This window comes from Trichoderma harzianum (genome assembly GCF_003025095.1).
Source record: "Trichoderma harzianum CBS 226.95 unplaced genomic scaffold M431scaffold_2, whole genome shotgun sequence".
NCBI classification, from domain to species: Eukaryota; Fungi; Ascomycota; class Sordariomycetes; order Hypocreales; family Hypocreaceae; genus Trichoderma; species Trichoderma harzianum.
In genome coordinates this window covers 144,600-157,689 of record NW_020209250.1, presented here as the reverse complement: position 1 = coordinate 157,689, position 13,090 = coordinate 144,600, and the positions used below count along the sequence as shown (strand labels likewise).

At 48.5% G+C, this 13,090-nt stretch overlaps 5 protein-coding genes across 5 annotated transcripts; 4 read left to right on the top strand and 1 right to left on the bottom strand.

Moving 5' to 3' along the window:
• The first annotated feature begins 1,669 nt into the window (after positions 1–1,669).
• M431DRAFT_503484 (hypothetical protein) lies at positions 1,670–2,857 on the top strand. The gene is made up of 2 exons (XM_024918311.1): positions 1,670–1,726; positions 1,777–2,857. The coding sequence occupies exons 1-2, from the start codon at positions 1,715–1,717 to the stop codon at positions 2,725–2,727; spliced, it is 963 nt and encodes a 320-aa protein (XP_024778188.1). The 5' UTR covers positions 1,670–1,714; the 3' UTR covers positions 2,728–2,857.
• A 3,148-nt stretch (positions 2,858–6,005) lies between these two features.
• M431DRAFT_1269 (hypothetical protein) lies at positions 6,006–6,375 on the bottom strand (the record flags this gene model as incomplete). The annotated part of the gene is made up of 2 exons (XM_024912307.1): positions 6,006–6,236; positions 6,295–6,375. The coding sequence occupies 2 exons, from the start codon at positions 6,373–6,375 to the stop codon at positions 6,006–6,008; spliced, it is 312 nt and encodes a 103-aa protein (XP_024778187.1).
• Positions 6,376–7,276: 901 nt separating this feature from the next.
• M431DRAFT_477725 (hypothetical protein) lies at positions 7,277–7,804 on the top strand (the record flags this gene model as incomplete). The annotated part of the gene is made up of 3 exons (XM_024915601.1): positions 7,277–7,280; positions 7,432–7,481; positions 7,553–7,804. 3 exons carry the CDS (start codon positions 7,277–7,279, stop codon positions 7,802–7,804), a joined length of 306 nt encoding a protein of 101 aa, XP_024778186.1.
• A 470-nt stretch (positions 7,805–8,274) lies between these two features.
• M431DRAFT_477724 (hypothetical protein) lies at positions 8,275–8,686 on the top strand (the record flags this gene model as incomplete). Its single annotated transcript, XM_024915600.1, has 3 exons — positions 8,275–8,486; positions 8,519–8,587; positions 8,641–8,686. The coding sequence occupies 3 exons, from the start codon at positions 8,275–8,277 to the stop codon at positions 8,684–8,686; spliced, it is 327 nt and encodes a 108-aa protein (XP_024778185.1).
• Positions 8,687–11,766: 3,080 nt separating this feature from the next.
• M431DRAFT_490131 (hypothetical protein) lies at positions 11,767–12,871 on the top strand (the record flags this gene model as incomplete). The annotated part of the gene is made up of 3 exons (XM_024916763.1): positions 11,767–11,808; positions 11,855–12,724; positions 12,791–12,871. The coding sequence occupies 3 exons, from the start codon at positions 11,767–11,769 to the stop codon at positions 12,869–12,871; spliced, it is 993 nt and encodes a 330-aa protein (XP_024778184.1).
• Between the last annotated feature and the right edge of the window lie 219 nt (positions 12,872–13,090).

Below are 13,090 nucleotides of genomic sequence, written 5' to 3'. Positions count from 1 at the left end.
CCTCATCGACACTAGCAGCATATAGGAGAATCGATATATCCCAATTGGGCAGGAGCAGGGTTAAGCAGAGCTGGAAACATCGCCAAGAAACAATACACAAGTCACCGTGTCCAAGAGTGCCAAACAATCTATGCATCTGGATGAATTGAGCAATCGCTTCCGGACGCGAAACGACGAGACTGGTCCTATCGAATCATGTACATCTGCGACTCACGACGAATGTTTTTTGCATGATAACACATATAATTCAGCATGACTGATCTCAGCTACTCGGAGCATCTCCCATTGGCGAGCTCAGCGGCTTCGACAAATTAAATCCCGCGGGTAGGAAAGAAAGCTCCGAAGGGCTCGAGACCGTTCCGTAAGAAAGCATGAACAGGCCACTCTCGATAATGTAGTCTATGTCGGGCATTTTACCAAGATATTTATTCCGTAATCTCAAAGAACTTGCTCGTCGGTCAATTCAACTCCGTCTACTCAGCCACATTGAAGCGCTGCTGACAGCTTGGCGGCTATGCTTTGCTACTGGACCTACCTCAATTGGCCCTTTATTCTTCTATTCCCTTACCTCCGGGTGTAATTTGTAGAACGAATCGGAATTGTCACTCAATAACTGAAGTCTACCTTCTCGAAATGTGCCAGTTTGGATATCGCTACCTGCCTCATTGGGGCTGAACATCTCACCCTGCCAAGTGCGATTTGGCCGCAGAATATACCGAGCTATTGCGCTAAGGCTCCACGCGTGATCCTGTGCCTTGAAGTTAATATAGTTTATTGTTATGCCTAACTTGACAGTACTCCACCAGCTAAAGTTGCGCAGGATAGACTGTGGCGACTGCTTGCTTGCAGTCAGTTGATCGTGCGGCTCGTCGGATAGCAAGGAGTCCCTGGTAGCTGAATAGCTTACTGCTTAATCTGTATGTGGTATGTAGTTCGCAAATCCGGGTCCCTCCGGAGAGCTAGATTTCTCTGGACTATGCTATGCATCGGCTTAAGCATGAAAACTACAATGCTTCATTCAGGTTGCAGTCTGCACCCAATGCACCCCAGAAAAAGGAGAACGCACCATATGTAGGCTACTACCCACGATACCCTGTCACAGTAACGTAGTGGGACTAAATCAGGAACATATTCAATGCGAGTAACGCTGAATAGAGCCAGACTGCACACTAGCGATTATATCTGCCGCCCTTCAGAGTTGTAAGTGGGGGATATCCAACTGATTCTAACGTTATTTGCAATAGTTTAGCCCGTTGTAATAGATGAATGCTCTGGCTATTACAAAATCGTAGTAGCATAAGAGTCCTTGGCGTTCGCAGGCATCGCCGAGTTCATGCAAGCTTAACATATGGGGGTTATATGAGAATACTCAAACGGATAGGTCTGATGATACTAGCGGCGGTACCGATACTCCATGACCCTTGCAGCACATTCAGCTTAGCAGTAGCAATATATGATAGTTTGAGAAGATGGAGCGTAAGATAAGCCCTGCAATAAGCTCACGATGCCCTGGAGTCGAGTCTTGCTCTAAGAGGAAGCTGGAATGGAATCAACAGGTGGTCTAGAAGATCGAAAGGACGATCATGAATAATATATAACGAACAAGAATCCCGCTTTCTATCTCATATGTTATCACTCTCATCAAGGTCATAGCCATCGCCATCAAATACGACAAGCCTGTGAATATCTTTCTTCCAACCAAACCGAATTCAAGATGGTCAACAAGGTTAGTCACAAGTTTTTAGCAATATTGAAAGTATCTAACACTTTTTTAAGCTTCTTGTCGCTTCTCTCTTGGTCGGGGCCTCTCTGGCTTCCCCCTACCCGCCGTCCGCCATTGACGGCCCTACCGCCCCAGTTCCCGACACTGTGGACTTTTCGATTCCCAAGAAGGCTGATGCTAGCCACTTTAAGCCTTCAAAGTCTAGCAGCTCTCCTGTTTCCAGGACCGCTGATGCACCTGTTGTCGCCAATGCCAAGCTTGAGGCGCGAGTGACTGGCGAGAGAGTCAACAACGCCGTCGCCCGCTTCGACAACTCCAACATCCAGGACGGAGTTGGCGCCGGCAGCGACACCTACACTATGTACTGGGGAGATGGAAGCACTGGTGCTGGATGGCCCGCTCAGAGCCGCTGGGTGTCGTTCCAGACCATGTTTGACAACTACAAGAACCAGATGTTCGCCTCATGCCAAAACCTGCCCACCCCCCAAGCCAACGACAGCGGCCCCGAAGTTGGAGCTATCTGGGATGGTATTCAGCAAGCAGCAGCTGCTACCGGCGTGGATCATAGATTTATCCTTGCCATCATCATGCAGGAGTCTCATGGTTGCGTCCGAGTCCACACCACCGCGAACGGTGTCCGCAACCCCGGCCTCATGCAAGACCATAACGGTGCGGCTACCTGCAATGAAAACGGCAGGGTACAGAATCCGTGCCCTTCTGCGACTATTTATCAAATGATTCTTGAGGGAACTGCTGGAACTACCAGCGGAGACGGTCTGGCGAACTGCATCAACCAGTCCGGCCGAAGCGACGTCTCGGCCTTCTACCGTGCTGCCCGCATTTACAACTCAGGCTCAATCTCAAACACCGGTCAGCTTCAGAACGGTATTGCTACTCACTGTTATGCCAGTGATATTGCTAACCGTCTGACTGGTTGGGTGAATGCTCGCAATGGATGCAACTGTGACGGCAACCCTGGTAGCTGCGGCATCACCACCAACTAAGGGAAAATAGAATGCGCTTGTTGTATTTAGCGTATAAAATTGTTTATTTCGACGTACTTTCTTATCCCGTATGTACATAAATATTGGAATTTGTACATAGCCTTGCTTTAGTTGTATATAATCGACATCAAGTTTCTTGACACAAGACACTCTGTTCACTGCTATGCCCTGAAGTAATTTGGTTCCATTGCAATTAATACGACACAGCCTAGTAGTAGATTCGATACTTGCATACAAATGTCAAATTCTGCTGGGATATTGCTGGCGATTGCAGGCGTCATGTTACCTCCTTTCAAGGCTGTCTTTGCCAAAAGTAGACCGACGCATGTGATGGATTTAAGCACTTGACATTCTACTTGACTTCATTTTTGTTAAGATTTGTCATAGACAGGCCTGAATAGCTCTTCAGATAAAGTGTTCCGTAAACATTTATCCCAATCTTGACCATCTGGTAGTTGACACGCAACGGAAATTGTCCGACACGGCAAGTTCATTCTTCACTTTCCACAATGCATAATATTTTTCACTACATGCACCTAGGGCGCATTATCTATCATTGTGGGAACAGCGCTTGGGATGACTCGCTGACATTGTGAGCGTGGACACAGCCCTGGATATTTTCGCCTCATCTACCATTAGAGGCGATGTCGTCACGGGCAGGTCGCACTCCCGATATCGCCAAAAGGGACCAGGAAACTCAAACCTCCAGTAACGATAGAGAAGAACCAAGCAAATGGCAGACGTATGCACGCTGGGATGGCCCCGACCCGCGAAGATTTCGGCGGCCATTAATGGAGACGAAGCCACCGCCCATCGTGCTTGTGCGGACAATGTCAATAGTGCTGATCTTAGCTGCTAGGACAACATTTGCTAGAGAAATTCAGAAAGATATGTGCAGCTAACGTCCACGCATGGACGATAGAGAGATGGAAGGACGGGTCCATGGAAAGATGTAGAAATACAGAGGCAAACATCCTTGCGAGTACGGGATAGCACGGGCTTGGGTCACGTATTACTCGTACCTTGGAGGCAAGGGAGGCGCCTCTTGGGTCTCCAGTCGACGCACTCATCGTTTGCGCGCAGGAGGCATCAAGTATTCTCGGGTTGTGGGATAGGTCGGAGGAACTGGCCTCGACTTCAGCTACCTAAGCGACCAAGACGAACTTGCTGCCGCGTCCAGATTATTGGCACGATTCCCTCACATCCACCATATCGTTTTGGCTCGTCAAGAAGCTCGCTCCAGCCACAGGTACTCGCATAAGCACTGTGAGTTCGTCTCCCATTGAGGGGCGAGAATCTTCGCGAATCGGAGTCGACCCGTCTGTCGTACGCCTATTGTTTCTTCTGATCGCTGTAGGTATGTGTTTGGTGGTCTCCTTTGGCGATGTCAAGAAGTGCGACCAGTCAATGATGAATATGTGCCAGCAATATAGGTGCTTCATACAATATTCTAACCTGTGTTCTCACTCACAATGCCGGTGAGTCGCTTCAGGTATCACAGCTCTCTATCGGTTCATTTCTTTGACACGCTATGAGGAAATCTCCCCCGCGTTCTTGTACCGTGTAGGGAGGTCGTCGATGGTGTACGTACTCCGCACCTGCAGCATCGTCGATGACACAAACAGCTGCGAATGATACAGCATACCATGGATCACGACTCTGCCAGCTAGCCGCACAATTAGCTGGAGATTCTCGCTCTCCTACTACGCAAAAGAGAATGCAGATGACGACACACGCCTATGTCGCTGTCATAGCCTGCTACATGTTTGGCTGGAAGCTCTCCCTCCACACACGAGTAATCTGGTAGTTTGAAACCACGATTCCGCTGCCAGTGGATGAGGGGGATGAGCCTCGGTCGAGGCCGTCACAGCATTATACTGCCGCCATCCTTGTTGCTACTGCAACTATTGCCAATTTGTAAAACTCTGTACGCTCCACTAGGAACATACTGCGTTTCAATACTGTTGAAATTGCAAAAAGGTCGAAAGCCAGAGGGCTGTTGAGGCTTAAATATCATTAATTTCATCAAATACATCCTTCTACCCATTGCGGATCCTTTCGAAGCTGCGTCTCCAATCTGTCCGCAAAGACTTGTGCGACTGAGTTAAAGCTCATTATTAAACGGCGCTTGGCACAATGAAACAAGGAATAAAGCGATTGTGAATTTGGACAAAACATGTCACATCAAAGACAAACGGATGTAATCAAGACCAGACACAACCCATGTGTTAATTAAGAGAAAAAAAAAAAACCACCCAGCCAGACACAAACCCACGAACCCAGAGCATTAAGAATTTTTTTTTTTTAAAAAAAAAAAAAAAAAAAAAAACCTCACGTGAGAGAGGGAGAGAGAAGACAGGAGCAGGGGCTCATCCCCGATTCAACCATCCGTAAAAAACCGCGGCCTGCAAAATTCTTAGTACATACTCGTATACATTACCAAGTAGTTCACAATGACAGCAGGTAATACTTACGCCAAGTCCCCACAAGGGGTTTGCTCCCGGGAGGAAGCGATTCACATAGTTGGCCAGCATTACCTGGTGCTTAGCCAGGGGCCGCCCAACACCAGCAAACATATTCATGGCCGGAGCCACCACACGCCAAACAGGGGCAACGACATGGGCTAAAAAGCCCACCACGGAGCTGGTCTCCTGAAGGAAGCGGTTCAACAGGTTGACTCTAGGTACCTACATTTTGGTTCCAGATATCAGACACTACTAGGTACTACGTACGGGAGATATCAGAGGGATATAGCGATAGCAGCAAGTACTAGAAGAGAGTCGCAGATACTAGAACAGAGTATCAGATACTAGAGGAGAGTACCACATGATAGAAGAGAGTAACAAATACTAGAAGAGAGTAACAAATACTAGAAGAGAGTAACAAATACTAGAAGAGAGTAACAGATACTGGAGAATGTAGCAGATACTAGAAGAAAGTGGCAGATGTTAGAAGAATCAAGGAACCGACATTTACTGTTTACCTAGGTAGGACAGTACCCGTACCCTGTAGTTAATAAACGCCTCCGGCTTTCTTCCCTGCTTGCTCACGCCCGTGCCTTCCGATTCCACGTTTACGGACTCTTATTTTCTCCGTAGTCATCATATTCCTACAGGGACTTGAGGTGTCCTATGGATACTCCCAGTATCCTCATCTGTGAGAGGAGTGCTGGGCTCTTCAACTGGGTACCTGTGCGAAAGCATTCAGCACTTGAGTTGAGAGAGAGAGCAAACATGCATTAAATTTCTCTAAAGATATTAACGCCAAAATGTCATCCATCACCAAATTGCCTCAGGCACTTCTCTCCCTGTGCCCTCTTCTTCTTCTTCTTCTTCTTCTTCTTCTTCTTCTTCTTCTTCTTGACCTTTGTCTTGCTCGGTCGCTGCTGCTGCTGCTGCGGCGGCGGCAATCTGTGCCTGTGCCTGTGCCTGTGCCTGTGCCTGTGCCTGTGCTTGTGCTTTTTCTTCTTCTCTGGCTCGGCGGAGCTGCTTTCGGCGGCGTCTGCTGAGCTATAGTCGGCTGTTAGCCAAAATTTCAGGCACTATCTGGTAAAAGAAGCAATCTTACCCGATATTTCTTGGCCGGAGCCGCAGTGGTGGGAAGTGATGGGCGAGGTGCGAGAGAGGGCGGAGCCTGAGGGAGAGGCATCTTGTTATAATACTAGACTGTACAGTTAGTTCAACGATTTGAGAAGCATCGACAAGGCAAAGAAACTTACAATCCTGACGAGGAGGCTGGATTGGAAACTATCAAAAAGTAGAAGGAGCGCCAGGCGAAGAAGAAGAGAAACAAAGCCGAAGAAAGCGACCTCATGTATGCACTTTCCTCCACCCAAGTGGTGAGAAGAAAGTGAGCCGGCCCGACACCGGTATCGCAGGATTGACACACGTGACTGGGAAACAGAAGCACCCATCAACTTGGCAATTTCTGGAACTTCCGGGAGAGAATTGGGGAACATAATTGACCATTTCTCTGAGAGTTTCTTGCATATCAGAGGGGTTGGAGGCCATTTGTGGAATAAGCAGGTAGACTATTAGATACCAAGTCGATAGCCCATCGCCTCTTTTACAAAATTTCCGTCTTGATTCGCCAAATTCTGTCTGATCGACCAACCCGTTCTCTGGTATCTTTTCCAGGCGGTCGCTTTGTAGAATTCTGCCAGCTGGCACCTGAGGCAGCCAACGAACAACTGTAAGGTACCCGTGGCACCCAGAGTAACTGTCTACCAGCTGTATAAGCAAAATCTGCGTAGAAGCCTCGTAAATATGGACTTCTTGGAAACTGTGACGCAATGCTTTTCACTGTAGGTTCAGATAGGTATCGCGTAGCAGGCGCGTGCAGAAATTCTGGCTCGTCGTGAAATATGAGGCAGTTCCCCAAACTTTTCGTGACTTCTTTCTTTTTCCCTTCTCCATCGCTCTCGCCAGAAGCTGTGAGTACTCTTTGCGCCACCAGTTGTTCTGTTTTTGCTCACTAATGACGGTCAGACTTCATACAAACAAGTACCTGCCTCTCGATTTTTTTTTTTTTTTTTTAGACAAATATCACAATGCGTAAGTTGCCGCCACCCCATTTCCCGTTCGTTCTTGCATTTTACCCGTACCCACATCTCGATCCCTGTTCCTGGATCTGCGACTAGGTCTCATGGCTGGTTGCGTTCCTGAGTTTGTGTCCAATGAACGTTCTTGTCTGACCTCTTTTTAGCTTCTACCACTGTCCAAGCCGGTGCCCAGCGCCCCCGTCCCCGCCCCGCCGTACGTAGTCGAATCCCCTGCCGTCACACATTCCTACTTGGACAGAAGCTGACATTCGATGGGAGAAACAGACTACCAGGTGCCAATGGATCGCCATCACCATGATCATTTTTATGATCACGTGCGGAGGAATTGCCCTCCTTAATTGTGTCTTGCTGGCCTTTGAGGCGTATTTGGACTACAGCGTGAAGATGGCGGCAATCGCTGCCACTACCATCGCCATCACCACCATCACCACCATCACCACCACCGCCACGACCATCACCATCGCCGCCACCACCACCGCCGCTAATTTTTCTTCTGGGGTCTGGTACTTGGAGTAGTTATTTTTTTAATAATAATACTACATGGGGTTGTCTGGTCTGGTTTGCATTAGTCCGTTTCTTAATCGTAGGTTCGCTCAGCGTGATACGATTTGTCCGAATCTTCTAGTAGGTTTAATTGTGATGTATGTCAACCAGATATGGTACCCACTAATGCAGGAACTATTATACCGAAAGGCCTAGTATTCATTTTGGGTGATTTGTGGTGCGTACGCCAAACTCTTTAAATACCGACCAATTTAGCCCTCAGATCAGTTACGTTGTTGTCCGCGGACTATCCTAGTCGCTGGATGGTCGAGTGATGGTCTGGTTGTCTTTAATAGCACGAAATTGGCCTACTGGAGTCTCAAACAGGTTGAGAGACTAACCAGCGGCAGGCCCTCCAACACGGCCATACTGCCAACCCTAGTCTGGTTGACAACTTCAACCTCAACCAAGATGACGGCGCCGGCAGCAACAACATCGACGACATGGCCACCAACGTCGACGATGCTGACCATAATGACAGCGGCAGTGGCAGCGACAGCGACTCCGTCGACACCATCGACTTTGACAATCTCGACCTCGACCGTTTCGAGGATGAGGACGATGAAGCAGCAGCGAGGCTTCCTCCGATACTGCTCAGGAGACCTCTAGCCTGGGGGGCGGAAACCAACCGTAAGTTTGTCGCCATCCTGTCCCTGTACATGACGGTTACGCTAACCGACGGTTCAGCCTCGAAATTCCCGACTCCGAGTCTGACGAGGAAAACGAGAGTTGGGCAGAGTGTTCTTCGACCCTACCGTAAGTTCTTTGGCATTCTGTGTTGACGATGACCACGCTAAGCTACTGCCCAGTCTTGAAATTCCCAACTCCGACTCGGATCCCGACTTCCAATTGTAGTCACCCGCTCTTACTCTCTCTACCTTCCGCTTCCCTTCTCTTTTTCCTCCCCTCCTTCTTCGCCTGGCTTACGCTGCCTCGATCTTCGGCCGTTGACACGTAGAGTCTTGATCCCTTTGGCTGACGCTGTTTCGATGTTTATTCGTAGAGGCGTAGAGTCATTCTCCCACATATACCTTGCCTGACACCGCAGGACGTAGAACACTCACCTTGTAGATTGACCAACTCAAAATTTTGATCGCTAGAATTGACCGGTTCTATAATTGATGTATGGATGGATGGAGTGACGGATGGAATTGGCGTTTGCGTGGAAAGGTAAATCAGGAGTTTTTTCGGGCACATCGGCCGGCACAGTTTTTTACATGGAGTTCAATTTTTCTCAGTTGACAGCGGAGTCACTGATGGATGTGCAGGGCACCTGGAACGTTTATTTGCCAATAAATCACGGTTCTTATTTGATGAATGCAATTGCTTCCATGAGAGAGGAAAACTCCTTGCATTGAAGACTACCTTATTGCTTGATCTTGGATGCCGCATATTACGGACTTCGACCCGCCTGCCATAACTCCGTATAATGTATTAACACCAATGACGTTTTCGTTTACGGATATCTGGAGACATGAGCGCACGGCACAAATCCTCGCTTGGCGCTCTACAGCACTCCATTGAAGGTGGCCCGCCTCGAGCGGTGCTCATATAGTGGCCGAGGGACCTGAAGTTATCGCTACCGGGCACCTGGACCTGACCGGTTATAGCGCTCTAGCGAACAGTGCCAGCTGATGGCTGAATTTTGGCTGGAGGAACACAAGCCGACGCCTAAGAAAAACATCACTTTGTCTGTGCGATTGCATTGAGCTTGCGTATGTGTGTGTTTAATGTTTTGTTGGCAATCTAGTTCGCGGGTCGTTTCGAATCATCTACCAAGCATCCACACCACCGACGGTTCATGCCGATGTCGCGATCTTTTACGACAATCTCTTCTTCTTCTTCTTCAATTTCCCACCCTCACGCCAATCATCGTGATAACCATCTTAGGTGAGAGATTAGCCCAGAATGCGATACTGCCACGGAAGCTGACCCATCCCCGACGGAGAAATCCCGACCGGTCATGGTAGACCGACCGACGACCGGCGACCAACCCTCCAACGAAGCCTCCATCTCCGCCGCGACCTCCACCGATCCCGACCGATCCTGCACCGGCCGAAATCTTGCCCCACGAGGCCGCGATCCAACGCTCCGATCCTTTGCTCCACACGACGGAGGCGTGAGTCTCACGCTGCCAGCCACGCTATAACGTGGACCGCTCAGACTAGGCACGCTCCTGATGGTGGAGATGGACACAAGGTTCACAGGGCGGGCAGTGACACACAGCCATCATTGCTTGTGCTGGACTACTGTTCCTCTACTGTTCCTCCCAAGTAATAGACTAGGGATGGAATACATTGTCTCAGAGTACTCGGACATGTTCTCGCAGGTGCTCTGTGTCACGGCCTTATCGGCGACGATTTATATCCTGACTGCTGACCATTAATGCCTTCCAAAGTTTTATTCCTCCTGTGAACCTTGCCTCTACCATCCACATCATCGACAGCTTATTTCAGCACATTCTTCTCAAATCCTGTCTCTTCAAATCCCGTCCCTTCAAATCTTGTCTCTTCTTGTGTACCCACTAACTACTTCTCTTCCATCTTCCAGCGCCCCGTACGGAGCCACGCCGCCTGTTACTGGTTCATCAACTCACGAATCCCAACTGCCCGCCCCCAACAAGCAAAATTCCACTTTGACAAAGCCTTGCCCGACTAACGAAGCCTCCATCAAACGCTCCGATCCTGTGACATCGCTTGTCTGAAGCATGAGTCTGGAAATTCCATGCTCCCATGCAGGATACAATCCGAGCTATTTGGACAAATACACGCCTGGTTACACGTAGTGGGGATAGAGATGGTCTTCACAAAGTACCTGATGTAGATCAGGGAATAAAGTATTGCAAACTACTAGGTACTCTACTGAATGTTTTTACTGCTGTGCTTATCACTGTACTCCTCTTGCAACCTGAGCTACTAGAAGCTCAATCTACGACATCCTCGCTGTGTCTCATCAGGCTGCGTGCCTGGATAAGGTTGTGGTGGATCGTTTCCTGGACTCCAGCCTGAACCCAAGCTTGGACCTTAGCCCCTGCCACCGCTACCACTCCCCTTTCTATCATAACGTCGTCCTCCTAAAGTCTCTGGCCTGGGTTGTCCGCTTAATAGTCCTTGGGGACTCCTCTCACACCCATTTATATCATCATATGTCCCCTTATATTTAGGAGATACATAGCTGTAGCCATGAACAGCGTTAACGAAGCCGGTTTGGGTAAGCAAGTTAGAGGATACAACAAGCTATATTCCACAAGGACCTTCATTTTCTTTTATCTTTGTCTCTATGAGCTGGTAGCGTCGAGAGAGTTTTGAGTCGATTAGCTCTAAAAGAATGCTGCATGAACCAATGACCATTTTCAATTGCCTTGACTGCACGAGGAAATATCTCTTTTTAGTAGTCCGCTACAGCGGCTTCCAAGTTTACTTAATACTAAATACGGTACTACAGTTAAGGAAATCACATTAAGCGTCGATAATATAAACTCTCGTTTTAACAAATGCTTATGATCCGACGATCCGAGGGCCTTGGACGGACTAAACAGGTGAAAAAAGGGGGCCCAGTTGCCGAAGGATTGAGGGGGCGTCGTACACTAGCCAGAAGCAAACTGCATGGGACCTCGGGCTCCGCTGGGCATCGTATACTATACCAGTATTGGATAATTCTCATCGAAAAGGTCCATAGTACTACGAGTATTAATCATCCGAACGGAACAATTGAACCAGTTTGCATCCTTGCCACTGAATTTGAAATGGCTAATGTAGTATCAAGCCAAGCGGCATTGCTTGTCGGTAGGGAAATTCGACAAAGGTGAAAGGTATAAATACAGATGAGGATAGGTAGACTTCACATCCAAGTAATTCAACATCTTTACCTAGTCTACCCGTCTGCGAGTTCTAAACCAAGACAATTTGTATCCCAAAAATTAATTATCAATCAGGATGGCCAAGCTTCTTGTTATTATTGGCGTTACTGGCATACAGGTACGTGTAGCTGCTAGCACAAATCATTGGCCATCTTCTGAGACAGTGGAAGGGGTCCTCTATTGCTAGACAATTCCTGGATTTGCCTGGTTGGAAAGTCCGGGGTATCACTAGGGAACCGTCCAGTCAAAATGCTTTGCGTTGGGCGGCTGAGGGCGTTGAAATCGTGAAAGGCGACCTAGATGACACAGATTCTCTTCGAGCCGCCTTTCAAGGGGCCAACGCCATATTTGCAAACACCGATTTCTTCGGCCACATGTTCGATGGCACACACGGGCCCGATACGGCGTTGCAGTACGCTTTCGAAAGGGAAGTTGAACAGGGGATGAACGTTGCCCATGCTGCGTCTGATCCTGGCGTCCTCAAAACACTGGAGCACTTTGTATACTCATCACTTAGTGATGCCTCCCGGTGCAGCGGAGGCAAGTACACTACTGTTTATCACTTTGACTCCAAGGCTAGGACTATGGACTTGATCAAACGTCAGTGTCCGGAGCTGACTAAGTGTATGAGTGCCCTGCAAATGGGCCACTACGTCACAAACTGGAAAGCTGTACCAGCGATGGCTCCGAACCGTCAACCGGGTGGGACGTACCTCACCAGGAGGCCCTTCTCTGGAGACCTGCAAATGCCTTTTGTCGTTCCAGACAAAGATACGGGAGCATTTGTCAAGGCATTACTCGATGTTCCTCCCGGGAAGACTCTCATCGGTGTATCTGAGATGATGACCTTTTCGACGTGGGTAGAGATTTGGGGACGTGTATTAGATGTTCAGGCGGCATACCAAGAAGTATCCCCCGGTGAGTTCTACAAGGACTTCCCACAGCCAGTTGGCCAAGAATTGATGGACACGAATGAATACATGATTGAGTTTGGGTACACTGGTGGAGATCCTGAAGTCATGTATCCAAACGAGGTGAAAATTATCTCATACTTACTGCATTTGCTGTGATCTAGAGAATCCGCTGACATTGAAGCCCAGTTGGACCCGAATATCAAGACGACCTCCATGGAGGAATACATCAAGGGCGAAGACTGGTCTAGCGTGCTGAGCGAGCAGTAATTTGCCTTATAAGGCAAGATAGCATGGTATCGGCCTCATTGGACGATGGAAAATGACAAACTGTTTTGCTTCAGCGTGTCCATAGATGCATTAAGATTGTCGTCTCGTCATTGTACTGGCGCCCATTGCAGCGCTTTCGTGAGACAAATGCAGCGCTTTCGTGAGATAAATGCAGCAAACAAAATGGTATCGGGAATGCTACAGTTGGTGGGGTTAGCG